Source organism: Schistocerca americana, chromosome 11, assembly GCF_021461395.2.
Source record: "Schistocerca americana isolate TAMUIC-IGC-003095 chromosome 11, iqSchAmer2.1, whole genome shotgun sequence".
In the NCBI taxonomy this organism is placed as follows: Eukaryota; Metazoa; Arthropoda; class Insecta; order Orthoptera; family Acrididae; genus Schistocerca; species Schistocerca americana.
The window spans coordinates 109729084-109751323 of NC_060129.1; the positions used below are offsets into that span (position 1 = coordinate 109729084).

At 44.5% G+C, this 22240-nt stretch overlaps 1 protein-coding gene across 1 annotated transcript in view; it reads right to left on the reverse strand.

Annotated features, from left to right (window-relative positions):
- Positions 1-649: 649 nt before the first annotated feature.
- LOC124553343 (ankyrin repeat domain-containing protein 65-like) overlaps positions 650-22240 on the reverse strand; it is an 84329-nt gene continuing 62738 nt past the window's right edge. The window contains exons 2-3 of the mRNA XM_047127218.1: positions 5401-5749; positions 650-1145 (exon numbers count right to left, since the gene is read on the reverse strand). Coding sequence (XP_046983174.1) covers positions 650-1145; positions 5401-5749 — 845 coding nt within the window. The remainder of the gene's footprint in view (positions 1146-5400; positions 5750-22240) is intronic.

Consider the following 22240-nt stretch of genomic DNA (forward strand, 5'->3'; position numbering starts at 1 on the left):
TAACCTTCCCCCCATGTATATATATCACACATATATATATATATGTATCATATATATTAAAACTGATTGTTTATTAGAGTATCATGTAAATATTTGATGTAATACAGTGAAGATTTTTGGCAACAACATTTTCCCTTTATAGATTAAAAATATATTTGTATGTTATATACATTAAAACTATATAGCCTATGCCCATTCAATAGTTCATGGAAATATTGTGTAAAAATTTGAACTATATCAGTTGAGAACATCTTGATACAGTTGGCAACCTCCTTTTTAATGTAAATGTTACAGAAACATTTATATGTTATAATTGTGAATGAAGTACATAGCATATATCCAACTAAATACCGATGAGAGTATCAGGTGCAAATCTGAAGTATATCAGTCAAGAGCTTTTAAAGACTTTTAATAAAAACTTTTCCTCTTTATATGTTATGTATGTCCTGTATCTGTCTGACCATTCATTAGAGTATCATGTGATAAACAATAACTTGTCCTTGTATAGTAATACAGATTAAAACTTGCGCCAACCCCCTCTTAAAATTTCTTTGACGTGTGGTCCTTAAGATGTATTGTGTTTCAAACTTTAAAAAATTAATAGCAAATTTTTATGCAATACAAGAATAATTTAGATAAAAATAATTAATCACAAGATTTGTTCAGTGCTAAATAGTTGTACTGTGTCTGCTTCTGCCACATCTGCAGGTGTCTGCCCACTGTTATCCCTTATGTCCCTCCTTGCACCAGCCAGCAGAAGTGCCTTTGCTGCATATGCACACCCCCATCTGGCAGCCACATGGAGTGGAGTCTCCCCCGCATCGTCCTGGACATCTACACACGCTGATGCCGCCAGTAGCATCCATACAATGTGCTGCTCGCCACCTCTACATGCAGCCCAGTGCAGAGGCGTCATCCCATCCGAGTCTCTGACGTTGACATCTGCCCCGGCATCAATCAGGCACTTGACAGTTTCTTCGTGGCCATTCATCACTGCTTCATGCAGGGCAGTGTCGCCACTGGCGTCTGTCGCGTTGACTGGCGACCCCGCATCCAGGAGTGCCCGCACTTCGCCGGTCTGACCCTGTGATGCAGCAATGATCAGCCTCCCAGCCAGTATCTGTTTCTGCTCCTCAGTCAGGATCCTGTAAATCACATTATAATTTACATTAGTTTTAGTATAGCAACAGTGACATGAACATGACTTCCACAACGTATCTAAAACACACACACACACACACACACACACACACACACACTCGCACACTCACACATACACAGAGAGAGGGGGGAGGAGGTTGGAGATCCAAATGTTACCATGTGAAAACCTTGTTTGAAATCAGTCATACAGGAAGTAAAGTAATTTAAAGCCCGTTGGATATGTTGGTTAAAATTTTAGCGTTTAGCTTATTGTCACCATAGAAAAAAAGTCACTCTTGTAGATGAAGAATTATGTGAGTGCATGGTAGCTATTCCCCTCCATATCCGCATCTAGTGACACCTGTGAGCTGAGGATGACACGGCAGCTAGTCGGTACTGTTGAGCTTTTATGGCCTGTTCGGGAGGAATTTAGTTTAGTTTTAGTTTTATAATAGATACTGGCGCTTATCTAAAGGAGTCTTTAAAATGGTATGTCTAGAGAATGTGCACGAGATGGCTTTGAGAAGTCTTGAGTCACTGGCTTGATGGACGTGGGAGTAGCATACTGGCAGATCACACAGTGATCACAGTCTGAAGTGCAATAGATGAATGATGACGATGGGGTTGCTGGACAACAGTGTGGCAAGAAGGGTAGGCACATGGCCATCCAGAAGAACTGCACTACAAACAGATTTTAAAATGGAACGACTAGCTTTTTTGTATAGACAGCTGAAACCTGAGCAGAGTTGAAACTTCCTGGCAGATTATAACTGTCTACTGGACCGAGACTTGAGTTCGGTATCTTTCTGTATCAGGGGAAGTAAAGCTGTGAGGATGGCTCGGGAGTCATGCTTGTGTATCTCAGTCAGCAGAGCACTTACATATGAAAGGCAAAGAACCTTAGTTACAGTCTCAGTTTTAATCTGCCAGGAAGTTTCTTATCAACACGCACTCCAGTGCAGACTGAAAATTTTATTCTGGAAACATCCTCAAGGGGGTGGTTAAGCCAATTCTCCGCCATATTCTTCCTTCTAGGAGTGTTAGTCCTGTAAGTTTTGCAGGAGAACTGCTAAGAAGTTTGGAAGATACTTCACAAGGTGCTGGCAAAGGAAATGTTGGGGGACAGGTCACGATTTGTGCTTGGGTAGTTCAGTCAGTGGAGCACTTGCCCACAGCAGGCAAAAGTCCAGAGTATGAGTCTCGGTTCAGCAAACAGTTTTAATCTGCCAGCAAGTCTCATATCTGTGGCACTCTGCTGCTGAGTGAAAATTTAATTCTGAGCTGATTTGATTGGCAATGTGCCAGCATCATATTTCTGGAAGCTGGGTTGAGATCTCATGTTGACATGGGTCATCTCCTGTTGACTCCATACCAGAGACAACAAAGACTTGTATGGTGTACATCCATAGTCAACTGGGACACTGAATGGAATTCTCTGCTCTTCAACAGCGAGTCCTGCTTCTGTTTGTAGCACTCAGATTGTCATCCACATACCTGTAGATGACCTGGTGACAGGTCGCAGGAAGCATCAGTTCTGCAGACACATACTCCAATTCCCCTGCTTTGGGGAGGTACTGGATATGACAATTGGACTGGCTTCCTAATTGTTGAAGAAACGCTGAATAGCTGCCAATATGTGAGACATATGGTAAATCCTCTTGTCATGACTATGGTACCAAATGCAATATTCCAGCAGTATAATGCAAGATGCCCCAGTACAGTTCACATTACAAATGCCTTAAGAAATCTATGGATCCTTGGCCAACCAGTACAGTCTGCTTATTTCTCTCTGGGCTGCAATGTAAAGGTGTATACATCCAAACCACCACCACCCTCACTACCCCCAAAAAATCCCCAAATACAGCATCCATCATCATCTGAAACAGCATGTGCTTCTGATGTGGCAATAAAATCCTAAAGATGAAATTTAGAGGCTGTCACAGTTTTTAGTGATGTTTATTATGGACATTAACTCCAAATAGAAGAAAATTTAACAATTAAATTTCATACATAACATATAGCTGAACACTTTCTGTATACATTTTTGTGCTTTCTTTGTTGACTGCAGTGAGAACTTTAATCGAGACTACATAAATGTGGGGAAGAAAGGAATTAATTTTGCCTTATGTTCCTTGTATGAAGAGCATATTACTCACAGAAAAGCTATACTACATATGTAACAATCCTTAGATGACAAACATTGAGTGAGAGAGTGCAGTGTAACTGAAGGTCCGCATCTGCGGTTTGGTTTTGGGGATGGGGAGAGGATGTTCACAGCTTGTTATTGGCTGTCGCACTCCCTCCACCCGAACACAATCTGCCATCCTCACTTTTAACATTGTAACAGATGTCTATGGTTTCAGTGATAATTTCTTTAGATCTGCGCATAGTACATCATTATGTAAGTTCTAAGGTACAGCAATTTTGAAAATTATATGGTAGATAAGGATTAGCCCAGTAAACTGAAATATTATGTTTCTTTTAAGAACTACAATAGCTACAAGTTTTTGCCATAGTCATAGTTTACAAGCACTTAACCAATATCAGTATTTCACTTAACACTACGGTTGTGAACGCAGTTCTGCAGACTGTGGCTATGGAAATGTGTAAATGGTGGAAAGTGCTGTTTATTTCAGCAGTTTCTGCCTACAGAATAAAATGTTTTCGGGTCTCGAGTTGCTTCAAGGGACTGAAATGGCATGAACTTTCGACCAAGTGCTTCTCAGTCACTGTCAAGTGGAGTGACTGCTGGTGGGCTCCTCGTACACCATTACACAACCCAGCTGCCAGCTGTGACGTCACTCATGGTTACATTATCGCCATACATGAACATACTTTGATTTCATGTCCGATACGCCCACTTTAACGTTGCAATTGCTGGATATCGAGCTGTAGGCCATAGTCAGTGATTTTTATTTCGATGGATTCTTGATTATACTGCTGCCCCCCGAAGCTTTTGAGACACAACAGGTTCTCTAAGGGAGATATATGTGTTACTGGGTTAATGAAAACAGAGTTTTTAAGAGAAGTGATAAGGCTGCTTTTTTTATATAAACTTTTGATTGGTCAGAGATTGGAATGTCCACAGGCATTAGCTTAAGGTATTCCAGTGCTGTCGGAACCAGATGACACTTCACTTTAGATGGCTAGGGAGGACGCTTCTTTATGTGCACGCCCATCAGCCAGTCTTTGGCTGACAGTTGTTCTGAGACTCTGTCTGAGAGCTAATCACAGACACTGGGGCTGAACTTGTAACTGTTCTCTGCATCCGAGTTCAGAATTACGGTAAGCATCTGAAACACGGGCGCACGACATGACGAGATGCGTGTAAAGTTATTTCTTTCAGGTTAAAGTTTTGCTTTCAGGAATTAATTCACACAGTGAGCTAGTTACAATCAACATGTGCTGAGGCAGCGGAACTGGTACACACTTGCACTTTCCTGAGTCTTTCATTTAATCTGGTTACTAATTCGGGAATCATTTACACTTTTTTTTTTATAAACGTAGTAATTTACTCCCATTGCCTTTCCCACTCAACCCACCTGCTCCAAGCTGTAATTGCGTGTGTTAAATAATCAGTTTGAAATAATGTGCTGTTAAAAATTGCTGATATTATCCAATGTTTGGAGTCAAGCCACTGAGTTTTAGCAAAAAAAAAAAAAAAAAAAAAAAAAAAAAAACAAGTACTTAATTTGACATCTAGGTTCAGTCCTTAACTGGAACATGGAACATTCCTTCACTACGTCTATGCGAGCTACAGTACCTGTATTTCTTGACTGACTGGGCAACTACAAGGAGCAGTCTGGTCACCAGGTGCAGGTGTTGACAGCATCACAGGGCTGTGCTTAGCTCTGAACTGTAGTCTCACAACTAGCACACGCACACAGACAGATAAATAGACACTAGCACTTATGTGTTGTAACAGCCTCCTTCCCGATGCCGACACGGGTGGTGGACACGACAGTCTCACAGAACACACACACACACACGCACGCCCAGTGCTGTCCCAACCTGCTCCGCGATGCCTCCAGAGGAGGTGGGGCCGCCAGCGCGGCCGCCAGCTGCCGGCAGACCTCCACCGCTGCCTGCGCGTCTTCCACCAGCAGCCGCGCCCAGCCGCCGGTGGCCAGCACCTCGGGGTGCCCCGCTATGAACTGCACGGCAGCGCCCCTCAGTGCCGCGCAGCGGTGCAGCACGGCCAGGCCCGCAGCGGCTGCGGCGTTCTCCACGCTCAGGTCGCGCGCCACCTGCTGCTCGCACCTCTCCCTGAGTGCCGGCAGGTCGTACTTGTCGGCGGCAGCCAGCAGCTCGGCCGCTACACTCGGGAGCTCCGGAGCCGTGTCCGTGTAGACGAACAGCAGCAGCTGCCGCAAGACGGCCTCCCGCACGTCAGCCACTTCGATACGGCGGCTGCGGGCCTCTCGCATGTCGTTCCGCAACATGGCTGCAAAGACGGGGCTCCTCGCTGCCAGGACCCGGCTGTGAGCCGGCAGCTCTGAGTCGCCAACCACCAGAGTCACGTCGGCGCCCTCGTCCAGTTCCAGCAGAGCACCCCGGTTGCTTGTAAAGCTGCCTCCCTCTGACTTTGTCTCCACTTTCGTAACCTCACCTGAAACGTACCTACTGCACGTCAGTCGAATGAATCACGCTGCACAGGAAATAGTTTGCCCTTTCCAGAGAGACAAGCGTGTATACAGTGTGTTACAAAAAGGTACGGCCAAACTTTCAGGAAACATTCCTCACACACAAAGAAAGAAAACATGTTATGTGGACATATGTCCAGAAACGCTTACTCCCCACGCTAGAGCTCATTTTATTACTTCTCTTCAAATCACATTAATCGTGGAATGGAAACACAGCAACAGAACGTACCAGCGTGACTTCAAACACTTTGTTACAGGAAATGTTCAAAATGTCCTCCGTTAGGATACAGGCATCCACCCTCCGTCGCATGGAATCCCTGATGCGCTGATGCAGCCCTGGAGAATGGCGTATTGTATCACAGCCGTCCACAATACGAGCACGAAGAGTCTCTTCATTTGGTACCGGGGTTGCGTAGACAAGAGCTTTCAAATGCCCCCATAAATGAAAGTCCAGAGGCTTGAGGTCAGGAGAGCGTGGAAGCCACGGAATTGGTCCACCTCTAACAATCCCTCGGTCACCGAATCTGTTGCTGAGAAGCGTACGAACACTTTGAGTGAAATGTACAGGAGCTCCATCGTGCATGAACCACATGTTGTGTCGTACTTGTAAAGGCACATGTTCTAGCAGCATAGGTAGAGTATCCCGTATGAAATCATGATAACGTGCTCCATTGAGCGTAGGTGGAAGAACGTGGGGCCCAATCGAGACATCACCAACAATGCCTGCCCAAACGTTCACAGAAAATCTGTGTTGATGACGTGATTGCACAATTGCGTGCGGATTCTCGTCAGCCCACACATTTTGATTGTGAAAATTTACAATTTGATCACGTTGGAATGAAGCCTCAACCGTAAAGAGAACATTTGCACTGAAATGACGATTGACACATTGTCGGATGAACCATTCGCAGAAGTGTACCTGTGGAGGCCAATCAGCTGCTGATAGCGCCTGCACACGCTGTACATGGTACGGAAACAACTGGTTCTCCCGTAGCACTCTCCATACAGTGACGTGGTCAACGTTACCTTGTACAGCAGCAAGTTCTCTCACGCTGACATTAGGGTTATCGTCAACTGCACGAAGAATTGCCTCGTCCATTGCAGGTGTCCTCGTCGTTCTAGGTCTTCCCCAGTCACGAGTCATAGGCTGGAATGTTCCGGTGCTCCCTAAGACACCGATCAATTGCTTCGAACGTCTTCCTGTCGGGACACCTTCGTTCTGGAAATCTGTCTCGATACAAACGTACTGCGCCACGGCTATTGCCCCGTGCTAATCCATACATCAAATGGGCATCTGCCAACTCTGCATTTGTGAACATTGCACTGACTGCAAAACCACGTTCGTGATGACCACTAACTGTTGATGCTACGTACTGATGTGCTGGATGCTAGTACTGTAGAGCAATGAGTCGCATGTCAACACAAGCACCGAAGTCAACATTACCTTCCTTCAATTGGGCCAACTGGTAGTGAATCGAGGAACTACAGTAAATACTGACGATACTAAAATGAGCTCTAACATGGAAATTAAGCGTTTCCGGACACATGTCCACATAACATCTTTTCTTTATTTGTGTGTGAGGAATGTTTCCTGAAAGTTTGGCCGTACCTTTTTGTAACACCCTGTATTTAGCACTGGCTAACTGAAAGACCTCTATAAACCTATTCCAGGCATGCCTTGTACTTGAAGGCTCTGAGTTGGAGCCAACGCAAAAGATAATTTTTCATCTTTTTTTCAATAACGTATATTAAAATTTGAAGCATGAGAGACGAATCCGAAAATTTTCCCAGAGGAATTTAATCAATGGCAAACAAACTTTTTAGATGTGTTGATACTGTGTGACGTTTCTCGAGCAGAATGAAGCTAGCCTTAAATTTGTGTCTTGAAATGCCAGTTGCTTTTCAATCGCCCTTACGGAATTTATATTTAAGAAAATATTTTAATTCCACGTGGGTTTAATTAAATATTGGTGGTAGTGATTTGTGTTGAGGGGCACTCGACATCATGGTCAACAGCGCTCTGACGGAAAGTCAGCATGCTAATCTCATGGGTGCGGATGAAGGCTGTCGCCACATTTTTGGGGATGGGGCCTGACAGTTCACAAAATTTCACATCCCTTGTAATACTGGAGTCGGTATCTCCAAGGATGGTGGGCACATCTCCATCGAGACTAAGAGCTGCCCTAATATCAGTACATAGGGCACACGTAACCACAAGATACTAAACTGAAAGCGGCACACCACAAACTTCAGGGTGCAGTGGATCCTCCCACCGGGGGAGGGAGCCGTGTGTTAAGCGGCTATGCCTGATGCACAGTCTCGTAAGCAGAGCCTCCTTCCAGTGACGAGGCTGACATAAAGTCCGCCAAGCCTTTGTGGTCAATTCGAGCAACCACAGTTTGTTGTCTGTCTCCTGCAACCATTCAGTCTCCCAATGACGCATTATGCGTCTGTCAGAAAATGAGACGATGGCTTGTATTGGGATGGGGCATTGTTGGCCAGCACTATCTCAGTATGCTCCCTTGTCGGCCACGTCATTGCCCTGTATCGCAATGTGGCCAGGTACCCTGCAAAAACTCATCTCCTTGCCGCAGTGTTGCAGCCGCTGTAAGGAGCCATGGATGAGCTGAATCAGCAGGTCTACTGAATACATTTGGTGAGGTGCTTCCATTGCACTAGGAGATTCTGAACAGACAAGAAATCTTGAACGGTGATGTCTGTGAACCATCTCCAGTGCCATCAAAATGCCACACAATTCTGCATCACAATGTGTAAATTGTTCCGGAAGACACAGTCTAAAAACCCTATCGGGGTAAACAGCAGCACAACTAGGAGCATTCTCTTGCATCTGCATAAACTAAGGTAAAACTGTCGTATGTACTTAAAATGGACAAAAACAAAGTTGTAAAAACAAAATCGGCAGTACAAGTTTTCTTGTACTGTGTCGAGCTTAAAATCACTTTGGGCCTCTGAATACGCCAAAGGGGCAGTGTGTTCGATCGCTGGCTGTGTACTTGGATGCTGAGAGATTCAGATCCTTGAGGCAATCTGTAGCACATATCTGAAATGGCTTAGTCGCATGGGGCCAATTCCTGAACAGCCATTCAAAGTTTGGCTGGACTGCTGAACTAAATGTCAATGACTGAGGTGATGCTGAGATTTTCAGCGCCTGTCGAGCTAAAAGCATACGTTGCCCAATCAAGAGTAGTAGTTTACCAACCTCTGCACACAGACTCGGTACTGGGCTGGTCTGAAATGCTCCAGACAATATCCGAATGCCCTCATGCTGGACAACATCTAACGTCGAGGTAGGAAGAACAATCTGATCCGTAGACCACGCTGCCATAATCTAAACGTGATCGAACAGATCCCCTATAAAACTGCAGGAGGCAGGACCTGTCAGCTCACCTAGTTTTTCCACTAAGGCATTTCAAAATATTGAATGACAGGAATCCCTTTGTTCGTAGGTCTTATAGGCGTGGGAGCCAAGTTAATTTCGAGTCAAATAATAAACCCTGAAAGTGCACAGTGTCTTGATATCGTAAAATATTATCCCTTATTGTGAGCACTGGTTGGTTAAAACGTCGACGTCACGGTTAAAATTGACAGATGTATTCTTCTCGGGTGAGAACTGGAAACCAGTTGTCCTGGATCAGGTTTCCAGCCTCCTAATGGTCGGCTGTAACTACCCCATCGTCGTTATAAGATCAGAGGAAGAGTAGAAGATTGCAAAGTCATCCAAAAGGTGCATTTGACAGCCCTCCTGACTGCAGAGGGAATGACGAAATGCCACTGATAGTGATGGCAAACAATGTGACACTGAAGACACTGCCCCTGGGGGCATCATCTCCTGAACATAGCAACTCAGACATGGCATCGCCAACATGATATCGAAAACGCCAGTCCTCGAGAAAGGATTGGATCAGAAGCGGCACGCATCCACGTAGTCTCCATTCATGAAGTCGGCGAAGGATGTTGTACCTTCAAGTAGTGTCGTGCTTTTTTAAGTTCAAGAAACACACAAACCGAATGGTTTCGGCGTAAGGAGGACACCTGTATCACCATCTCCAATAGAATAAGGGTGGAATGGTAGCACCTGAAACAGCACTGGGAGTGGCTCAGATGGGATTTGAGCAGCAGATGAGGCAGAGGTTGACAAATGCGTTCAAAAGTCTTACCTTTACAGCTGGTAATGGCTACACTCTGGCAACTGTTAGGGACGCTATGGTCCCTGCCTGATTTCCAGAATGGAATTAATATTGCCTCCTTCCAGGCTGTAGATCAGATTGAAACAAGAGAGGAACTCTCCTTTCGCTTCAGGGCACACATGACGAACCATGGCATAATGTATCTCATCAGGTCCTGGAGCAGCGTCTCCAGCTGCAGTCAAAGCTGGTTCCAGTTCCCACATGGAGAATGGAAGGTTGTAGACTTTCTCATTATGCGAGAAGAAAGTGAGCTTCCTCATCTGTGCAGTCCCTCAGAACATGTGAAAATCAGGAGCTTGCTCGGTGACGTAGTAACAGTAAAGAAGTGTTCAGCTAAAACCAGAGCCATGTGTTCTGGCGCGTTCACCATGACCCCATTACTTGACAAGGTCGTAGGAGAACGTGTACTACCCTTGCGTGAAATCTGTCTTATTGATTTTCAGACTTGTGCAGTCGAAGCTCAGAAGTGATATGGGCCACCATCTGCTGTGCACAGTCCTTTTGTTCAAAAATATCCTGTCAACTGTACTGCAACCAATCTGCCCTTTGTATCGTCCATCTGCTTGGCCTCTTGCCAGCCACCATCCTAGTCGGCAGATGAATCCACTATGGGAAGTGGTCACTAGAATGTAATTCTGGAGCCACTTCCCACTGAACTGAGTTTGCAGTAGCTGGGAAACAAAAACAAAGGTCAATGGCTGAAAAAGACCCTGTGGCTGTGGAGAAGTGCGTCATCTGACCCGCGTTCAGAAGGCAGATATTCTCAGAATGGATGAGTCGCTCTATCTTCCGACCCTCGGAGCAAGTGGTAGCCGAGCCCCACAACACATTGTGTGCACTGAAGTCCCCCACAAGGAGGAATGGGCGCGGTAGTGCCCGGAAGAGTTCTGCCAGTGCGTCTGCATCCAAAGCATCATTAGGGGGAAGGTACAAATAACACATTGTAGCATTAAAGGGTGCGAGAACTTTCCCAGCAATTGCTTGCGCGGTGGTGGTAAGAGTGACAGAAAAGGAGTGACATCTGTCATCAATGAAAACAGGCACTCCAACTTTAGCCCTGTCTCCAGTTGTATCGTCCTCTCTGTATGTGTGGTAGCCCTGTAATGCAGGTGTGTCGATGACTTTAAGATATGTCCCTTGTAAGCAGATGCAGAACGGCTTCTGCTGGACGAGGAGCTGCAGTTCTTCCAAAGGTGAGCGATATCCATTCATATCCCACCGCAACGCTTATGTCCCCGTGGAAGCCATTGTTTAGCGTTGGTTCCTCTTTTCTTTCTCCCTCGTATGGGGTGATTTACCTTCCTATGAGTGGAAGACCAAATCATCAAGAGCATAGTCCCCATTCAGAAAACGAGAGAGCTCGCCAATCCCAAGCTTTAACTACCGCTTTCTTGAACTTAGAACTACTTTTACTGATGGGAGGAAGTGGTTGCCTGGGTTGAGAGGATGGCTTAATTGGCTTCTGATGTTGGGTAGTGGTATGCGGCTTAGATGGTAAGCCTGTTTCTGACGGCCTCTCAACGACTTCAGTTTCAAGTGGAGTGTTTCCCCCACAGATACATCGATAAGTGCATGAGCTCGTACTTGAATCTGTGGCCTGAGTTTGTGTGGAGGCATCACACTTAGCGACTGGCGTCTTAAGGGCTGATGCGAAAGGAGTTGCCAAAACTGGCAGTTGCATAGCTTTGAAAGTTTTTTTAGCTTCACTATAGGGTATGTGTCTCTTGGTTAAAACTCCTGAATTTTCTTTTCCTCGTAAATGACACATTTTCTGCTCCACACTGGGTGATCCCCTGAGCAGTTTACACATTTCGGAGGAAGTGTACAAGGATTGTCACACTCAGCCTTGCCATTACATCCCATAGTCGTATGGCTAAATCTATGACATTTGTAGCATTGCAGTGGGTTAGAAACAAATGGGCGGATCATAAGATGGATATAGCGTGCAAGAATATGTTCAGGTAATTCTGGAGTACTAAACGTTAGAATAAATGTTGCCGATTTTTCCAATTTTCCATTGACTCTCCTCATATAGTTCTGCACTTCCGTAATGCCCATATTTTTCCATTCTTTAGGTAACTCTGCGGGGTCCACCTCCATCATATTGGAGTGGGTAACCACGCCCTTACTAAATTTAAGGGTGTTATACAACTCAGCCTCGGCTGCGTAGTCACCTAAGGTCTTACATGCGAGAAGCTTAGAGATTTGGTTTGAATTAGCAGTTTCAACTAGAAGTGTTGCATTACGAAGTTTTTTGACACTTTTTAGAATTCCAGCAATACCTTCCAATGCCTTGTGAATATAGAAATGGGATACTTTCTCAAAGGTTCCGCTATTCGGTTGATTACAATGAAATGGCACACTAATGCTCTCTTACTATGATTCTGAGGCTTCTTTTCGGGAGGACTTACCAGCCGAGCTCTCTATGGGGATTGGGTGTAGGTAATGCCTGATGGTACACCCATCCCGTCAGTAGTAGTAGTTTGATGAGACCGTTCCATAGGGATCCTACGAGATGCTATGGAAGCAACCGTCGACCCAAGCAGAGCGTTGCATGCCTGAGGAAGCCTTATACACCTGGGGGGCGCCAGGTGCCCCAGAGGTTGCCTGCTAGAGACTGTTCTACCTCAACAGCCATTCTCCTCATCAGAACGTGGCCCACCTTGAGGTTGAGGTTTTCTTTTATAGAGGTGTGTACCTTCCTCGCGGTCCAGGCAGTGAATCCAAGGCCTGTGTTCTCCAGAACACATAACATTCCACTGCTGCGCCACACGGCGGTCGCTGAAGCATGCCCAGAGCTTACGGTGACAGAGGGCTGGCGGTGCTTACCAGTCCCCAGCTCAGGAACCCTGGGGTCGCCAAGTCTGTACTCAGCAAATGAATGCTGAGCCTCTGAGGGGTGTTTAAATACTAACAGTGAGTACTTTCATAACAGTTGATATCGAGTGATGTTTTTCAAACACCAAAAAGCTAATGCCAAAACTGTGCTTCGAAATAAGGCCAGTGCCTCCATGTAAAAGAGGGGGGGCGGCAGCAAATTGTACTAACCTCCACGATTTTCACATCATGCTGCTTACAAAAAAGGGAAAACAACAGAGTGTTTGAATCTTCACTCTCGAATCAGTGTCTCTGTATCACTATTATACTTTGACCTGTCATTTAATGTGGATGTTTTGTTACTGTTAGAGACAATCTTCCGTTTCGTGCACAGGCGATTCCGTACACTGTAATAACGGCGTGTTAAGTTTTTAAATGTATCGCTAGGGTGCTCTAGAATACTGTAACAGAATTACCCTCCATACATTTGAAGGCACAGTTCTCTGCAAGTGGAAATCTGCTTTTCTTGTCTGGATCTCGACATCTAGCACCTACGCACCTCAAGCCACTGTACGGTATGTGGCGAGGGAACAATCTGTGTTGCCGCCAGCGCCATCCTTTTCTGTTCCGGTAGCAAATGGCTCGCAGGACAGACGATTCGTGGTGAGCCTACGTGTGAGCTCGGAACTCTGTGTTCTTACGTTCACGGACTTTTTGATGGATATACGTGGGAGAAATCAATATATTCGTCGACTACTCTAGAAATGTACGCTCTCAGAATTGTAATGGTGAACCACACTGTGATGCTGAAATCCTCTCTTGCCGTTTGTTCCACAGGAGTTGGTTCAACTTCTCTGTGATCCTATCGCAATTACCAAACGGACATTTAATGAAATTCGCTTCTCTGATTTGGATCTTCTCTATTTCCTCTTCCATACAAAACGAAGATCTTTGCTGACGTGAGGAGGCTTGCAGCACCAACAATAGAAACAGCCATACTGTAAGTTCAAACACAGCATAGGAGTATCTGGCAAGAGCTCAGACTAACCCGTGGTTCCCAAAACAGTGCAGCAGCCTTTTCAGTAGTTCCGGAGTCAACAATTTGACGACTGACACATCTGGGCTCGTTACTTTAGCCAACGTTGCCTTGACGTGCAGTTACTGCAAATGGCTGAAAGCACTGGCAAACTGTGGCCGCAGTTTTTTTCCTGAGGGCATTCAGCTCCACTGCATGGTTTAGTAATGACATCCTCTAGAGAAAAATATTCTGGGGGTTAAATATTACCTTATTCGGATCCCATAGTGGCGTTTCTCTGGAGGATGTCGTCATCAGGAGAAAAATACTGGCATTGTTTGGTCGGAGCAAGGATTGTTATATCACCTAATCAGTTAGCTACGTTAGAGAATCTGAAACGGAAGATGGATAGATCAAAGTTTCATATAATAAGTATTACTGAAGTGTGGTGACAGGAAGAACAGCACTTTTGGTCAGGTCAGCACAATGTCAGCAACACTAGGGTTAATGCAGGAACAGGCCTAATAATGAATGAGAAAATAAGAATGTGAATAAGTTACCAGGAACACTGTAGTGACCGGATTGTCATAGCCAAGTTAGGTATGAAACCAACACCCAACAAAGGAGTAAAAATTTGTAGCCAACTGCGTGGACAGATTAAAAGATTAAAAGAATTTATGATGAGATAAGGGAAATTTTTCGGGGAATTAAGGGAGATGGAAATTTACTCGTCATGGGTGGCTAGAATTTGGTACAGTAGCAGCAAAAGGATGAGAAGGAATCACAGAGGGAGATCATTGATTCGGGGAATGATATGAAAGAGGAAGCCACTTGCTAGAATTTTGCACACAACATAATTTAACAATCGCTAACACTTTGTTTCAGAGTCATGAGAGAAGGTTGTAATATGGACGAGAACTGAGGTCACTGGAATGTTTCATATTGATTAAAGAATAAGACAAAGATTTCTGAACCACATCTTAAACTGGAAGATGCCTCCAGGAGATTCGGATGCTGCCTGTATATTGTTGGTTATGCGCTGAAGATTAAAACCGAAGAAATTGCAGAAAGGTTTAAAATTATAGCAAAGGAAGCTACATAAATTGAAGAAACCATAGGATTCTGAGAGTCTCACAGGGAGCATTAGTCAATGTTGTACTCAAACAGTGAAAAGTAATACAGTGGAAAATCAATGGGTAGGCTTGAGGGATAAAACATCGAAGACAGCAGATCATCTAGGTAAAAAATCAAGGCCTGAAGGAGATCGTTGAATTACTGAACTATCTCCTGTTCGAAAAATAGCAAGCATTTCAAAGTACTTCTTTAAGGATAGACTTCTTGTTTGGAAAACGTCTTACGATATCAACAATTCTGAAAACTTTGACGTATTATTTAAATCTATGCGGAAATAATTTCGAAATTCTTCCTCATAAATGAAATAAATCTACCACTCTCGCCATGCTCGTCCAAAGTGTATTGTTACTCAACTGTCATACTGTAGATGAGAGGCCACAACCACCACTTTGTTGGAAAACATAGATTCTCATCCTGGAAGTTGGAGTACCTCAAGGAGTCTCCAATACTATACAGTGTATACATGCACACTTGCCTACCCCAACGCATTTGAATGAAGGCTTAGGGTTTTGCAAAGATGACACTTTATACCGCTACCATGAAAAGACATAAAATTAATGAGCAATTAGTAATCAGCAAAGTAGAGAAATGCCTCAGCCTGTTGAAACGTCCCCTTAGAAAAATTATACATGACTGTGCTTAAACTGACACACAATATTTTTAGCGCAACGCAATCTGACTTTCAAAAATCCCTACAAAAGAATGTCCCTGACTAACATTAACCTATATGTTTCACAAATCACTTACCTCACAAAAATCTTTGTTACTCGAACTACTGCAATACAGCGAGCCCCACTACTGCCAGCTAAATAAAAGATTCAAACTACTGAAGGCACTAACTACTGATAGGCATAGTTAGCAAATGAAAGATTTTGATAGAGAACAAACAATGTATTTACCTTAATAGTGTTGAAAAATCATAATATACATAGCAGTTCATGACATCCAGTCTTACAAATTTCAAAACTCCGCCATTTCTCTCCCCACATCCACCACTGCTGGCGGCTCACCTCCAACTGCGCAACGCCACGGGCTGTTCACATCCAGCTGCCGCTGCCCAACACTACAATGGCAGACAACAATGCAAACTAGCCACAGACTGCACACAGCACAGCCAGTGATTTTCATACAGAGCGCTACGTAACGTTGCCAATAAAAAAACATGAACAGCCTACTTACACTGTGACTCACAAGACCCAACGCTCAGAAATGTCCACTTGTTATCTTTAGACGTAATAAACTGGACAAGAAATGAAAAGCAGACACGAGAAGACGCAACGTTTCAGTTAGGCGACAATAAGTAACACCAGAAACGAAAGCGAAACGTCTGGTACTGACTATGGATATTAAACTACCGTGAAGCGACAAAGAAACTGGTATAGGCATGCGTACAGATATACGTAAACAGGCAGAATACGGCATTGCGGTCGGCAACGCCTATATAAGACAACAGGTGTCTGTCATTGTTGTTAGATCGGTTACTGCTGCTACAGTGGCAGGTTATCAAGATTTAAGTGAGTTTGAAGGTGGTTATTGTAGTCGGCGCACCAGCAATGGGATACAGCATCTCTGAGATAGCGATGAAGGGTGGCGACCATTTCACGAGCATATCGTGAATATCAGGAATCCGGTAAAACATCATATTCCCGACATCGCTGCGGCTGGAAAAAGATCCTGGAAGAACGGGACCGACGACGACAAAAGTGCAACCCTTCCACAAATTGCTGCAAATTTCAGTGCTGCGCCATCAACAAGTGTCAGCGTGCAACGGAACATAATAGATATGGGCTTTCTGAGCTGAAGGCCTACTCGTGTACCATTGATGACTGCACGACACAAAGCTTTACACCTTGCCTGGTTCCGTCAACACTGACATTGGACTAATGATGACTGGAAACATGTTGCCTGTTCGGACGAGTCTCGTTTCAAATTGTATCAAGTGGATGGACTTGTACGGGTACGAAGACAACCTCATGAATCCATGGACCCTGCATGTCAGCAGGCCACTGTTCAAGTTGGTGGAGGTTCTGTAATTGTGTGGGGTGTGTGCAGTGGGAGTGATATAGGCAGGTGTACCAGTTTCTTTGGGTCTTCAGTGTATTATGGAAAACTCGCATTAGCCTCACAGCAAAAGAACGATGATAACTCAGACTTTTAAATCTGACTAAAGCGCTCATTAATGATGCTTCAGTCGAAACACTGGTACTCACAGACAACACCTTCACTAGACAGACTGATTCATTTGCAGCGCCTGTCTGTACGTCCATCCCAAACCAAATAAAATGATTATTCAGCTGCCAGAAGAATCCAAAGAATAGCTACACTATATGGTATACTATATATATGATAATCGACGTCACACTCTAAAAAGCAAGCATAACATCTGTATAATACCGACACTTAGAATTCACTGGTAAAATCGGACTGAACAGGTTAAATGAAGACACACTGTCTCTGGAATCACATAAAAACAAAATCCTCACTTCCAGTGTTCTAAAATTTGTACTGAGTTACCTGCGACATAGAATAGTTCATTGCATACAGAAAACAGATAAACAGTGCGACGAAAGAGACCTAAGAAGTCTTCAGCAACACCAACCATGTCTTACAGGATAACCCAGGAGGGAAAACTGGAACAGTGACAGCTTCATCGCAGATGAGCGAATGCCGAGATTATACCATACCCCTCATAATAAAATGGTTCAAATGGCTCTGAGCACTATGCGACTTAACTTCTAAGATCATCAGTCCCCTAAGCTTAGAACTACTTAAACCTAACTGACCTAAGGACATCACACACATCCATGCCCGAGGCAGGATTCGAATCTGCGACCGTAGCAGTCGCACGGTTCCAGACTGTAGGGCCTAGAACTGCACGGCCACTCCGGCCGGCCCCCTCATAATAAAAATGAGAAAATGAACAATAGACAACAAATTGAGAATTAACGAAATGTATTCGCAAACTGCTAATCCGCTTATGCACCAGCTGTGCAGACGAGCGGACAGATTAAACTTTTGTGCTGGACCGGGGTCCGACCGCTTAGTGCGGGCAGGCCTCCCCCTGAGCCACTCCGGCTACCCGCGCTCGCCTCCCTGACCGCCCCAGACCTCCTCGAGTCACACTGACCACGCCCCGTGCTCGCACACAGTCCCGTCGTTCCTGCACAGAGAGGTGCATTGTTATTTTCTTTGTTTTTCCCTGCTGCGGCACGGAATACAGGCTGGCATTGTCTTTATTGTTCGGTACGTGTATAGTCCAATGCAGTGCCCTTCAGACATGCAGCAAGTAAATGGAGCTCAAATACTACAACATAATCTGCGGCCGAAAACGACATTAACTGAGAATGAAAGATTTTTAAAAAAGTTTGCAATATATAAAGAGTTGAGGGGCAACCACAACATAGCACCTCACAAACAGTATAGACTGCTGTGAAAATGACTCATGAAAGGAGAGGAAATATGACATTTAAGAATAGCAGTCTTCTTTGAATACAAATGTTGTGCGTTCGTGGGTTTCAAGTAAATCTCGGGCCAGTAAACGAATGATACTCTTGCAGCATAAAAAACAAAAGCCGAAATAACGGCGCTTTGCATGAACGTACCCCTGTCGAGACATTTTCGATCGCTCACGGAACAACGAACCTTGACAAGCCGCTGATGGCCATAACGACTTGGACACTAAAGTTGTCATTGCGGATCCAGAAGCACCACTGTCTAATGCCGACCGGATATCAGCACTGAAGCTTAACGAAACACACTTTCAAACAACAGCACTAATTAAGAAACAATTCTTTTCATATTCTCCTTAAAAGTAATACCGTTCACTGTTTCGAAAGATGTGTTTGTGTATGACACACGTACTTACGTGTATATCGAAACGTACTGCTGGCTGGGTCCAGTAAACATGTTTGACTGAACAGAGCCGGCATATGTGGCCGAGCGGTTCTAGGCGCTTCAGTCTGGAACCGCGCGACCGCTACGGTCGCAGGTTCGAATCCTGCCTCGGGCATGGATGTGTCTGATGTCCTTAGGTTAGTTAGGTTTAAGTAGTTCTAAGTTCTAGGGGACTGATGACCTAAGATGTTAAGTCCCGTAGTGCTCAGAGCCATCTGCACCATTTTTTTGACTGAACAGTAGTGTCGCTAAGAAACAAAAGGTTCAGACAATATAAAACTCATGCCAAAAAAAATTGTTCAAATGGCTCTGAGCACTATGGGACTCAACTGCTGTGGTCATAAGTCCCCTAGAACTTAAATGGCTCTGAGCACTATGGGACTTAACATCTATGGTCATCAGTCCCCTAGAACTTAGAACTACTTAAACCTAACTAACCTAAGGACAGCACACGACACCCAGCCATCACGAGGCAGAGAAAATCCCTGACCCCGCCGGGAATCGAACCCGGGAACCCTAGAACTTAGAACTACTTAAACCTAACTAACCTAAGGACATCACACACATCCATGCCCGAGGCAGGATTCGAACCTGCGACCGTAGCGGTCGTGCGGTTCCAGACTGTAGCGCCTTTAACCGCTCGGCCACTCCGGCCGGCTTTCTACGTCTCGAGCTAAATGTTGTATTCAACTGTAGCATAGCAATAAACTCTTACCTGCGCAACTATGAAGCAATTTGTCATTAGCTTTACAATGGTAATTGTAGAAATTTAAATTATTCACTTACATCGCGTGTGAATTCCATTCAGCACGAGACCAGATGGAAAATGAAAAGTACAGCTTCCGATAAATTAAATTCGAAAAAAGGACTCGACGTCTTCGGTGTTGTACAGACTGATTTGTAGCGTAGCCCTACGTCTAGGTTAGGATGAAAGGCGTCGGTTTGGAAGTGAACTGGCGAAAGAAATGTTGTGATAACACCTCTGTGTAGCGTAGCCTGCTATCTACGTCCGCGCCATTTTTATCGCACTCATCGTCGTAAAAACAAACTGCAAGGCGAATTCATCAAATCTGTGCAATGAACAACTGTCGGAAGAGTATTTTGCAACATTTTACTTATTATTATTGCACATAGACTGCGAAAAATTCGAGGAGGGCAGGAATGACCACCACGTGAGTTTCGCAAAACAAAAAAAACAAAAAAAAGTAAAAAAAATTGCAATTTCAATCACAATCTCTTCTCGTTCTTTGTGATTCTAAATCTAGCGTATCAGCATCTAACCTTTTTGAGTCACATCAGGAGGATCCAAATACAAGTACTAACTCTTTTACAAAAAAGAGAGTGAAGTGACTATTCACACTGAAACGACCTAAGCTGGTATATTTACGTAGTGTGGCATGCAGGGTGAATGATGAGATACAGTTCCAGACGTGAGAATGGTCCAAAAAACAGCTGCATGCGACACACAATAGCGGCTTTCGAACTCACCTTCAGATGTAGAATAACCTGCTGCCAAGCTGCTCCAGCAACCCTCAGTGTTCCACGTTCACTCCAGCTCTCCTGCCGTTAACCCTTTATTAGCCGACGAACTTGTCTGTCTCGCTCCAAAAAGAACCTCCATCGTTTCAGCGCTGAAGTTACTGTGGCGCCCGGGTTATACGTATTTACTTTGGCTCATTGTTTACACATCGCTGGACTTTCGTGGATGTATCATCTGTGGCTCCAGAACAGTTTGAATTGCAACGCGAGCTGTGCTATCATTATTCGTTTGTGTGCAGTGAAAAAAGCGATCATTCCGTGCTTCACTGTGAGTGCCACCTTTGATAATCCGAGCTTCATATTTTTCCGCTTTTCGTCGAGAGACTATTTATGCTAATAATCGATTATAAGCACAAGATATTGAAAATTTTTGGAAACTTATCGTAAAAAAAATGCTCTACTCTTGTAACGTCAGGCCTACAGCTTCGTGACTCCTCGTGACGGCCTATCGCAAGAACCTTGAACGACGAGGGGACATTAAAGTTGCTTCAGGGGCATTTTCCATCTGATGCGGGCGTACCAGTTGAGGAAAACAGTGATACCGAAACACAACAGGTTCATGAAGAGGACTCAACAATTTACAGGCCTATCAAACGAAACTGGATGCTACCCCATACATCAACCATCAACAGAACACTTCCAATTATTGTCCAGCAACTCAAGAACTTCAATTTGACGGTAGCAGTGATACTAACAAACATCTCAGAACAAAGGAAAAGAGAAGAGGTTTTCACTTTCAGATAACATTCGATCCCAGAAACGTGTATCTCTACATGTACACCTACGCCCATACAGTGCAAACCACGTTGAAGTGAATGGCAGAGAGTGCTTCCCACTGTATCAGCATTTAGGGCTGCTTCAAATTCCATTCAAGTAGGGGGGCGGGAGGTATGGTAGTTTGAATGTCTCAGTGTGTCCTACCACTAATCTCGTTTCATCCTTCCTATGTGAGTGATAGGTAGGGGTTGTACCGTATATTGAGGTGAAGTAAAGGATGGGATACATTCCGTTGGCTTTGACCAATGATGCCATAGGCTAGTCATAGATATTGATGTCTTTACTTTAGAGCCATAGATAATGGGTTGACTGCTGTGGATGAGTGCCATCATTGTAAATTGAAGTAAATGAGTATATTTTTAAAAGACAGCACTAGACATTGCGTAAGATTTTTTTGGATGGATAAAGTTTCCTCAAATGATCGCAGTATGAAGAAAGGTAGATTAGAGTCTCCTGCCCTGTCGATCCCAAGGCATTAGAGGCGGAGCACTTTCCCAGAATATGGGCAAGGAAATCAGCAATGCCCTTTCAAAGGAAGCATCCCAGCATTTACCTGGAGCGATTCAGGCAGATCACAGGAAACCTAAATCTGGATAGTTGGAGGCGGATGTGAACCGTCATCCTCCAGCATGCACGTCCAGTATACTGACGACTGGAGCACCTCACTTGATTACAACGTGACTGAGGAACTTGTATACTAGCGAACTGAGCTTTTCTCTAAAATTTCTGGTTACACAGGGTGATGAATCTGGTGTTTGATAGAAGCATACGCCTACAATTTTGTACCCACCCTTGACACTGCTTCTTGCATGACCAATCTGTCATGCTGTTTGAATTTCTATCTCAGTGGATCACCTCCATTCCCATTAGCCAGCTCTTCCGACATATGCTTTCTTTTTTCCAAAATTTTAGTGATGTCAACCTCGAGTTTTAAGCAGCTTTCCATTCCCGGTAGTACGTGAACTTCACTGCTTTTTAGAATGACTGCAGATTCTGAACTTCGTTGAAATTCTGTGAGCAAGACTGCTATCCACAATATTCTCTGCCAGTCGATTGAGTGATCCAAATGAAAG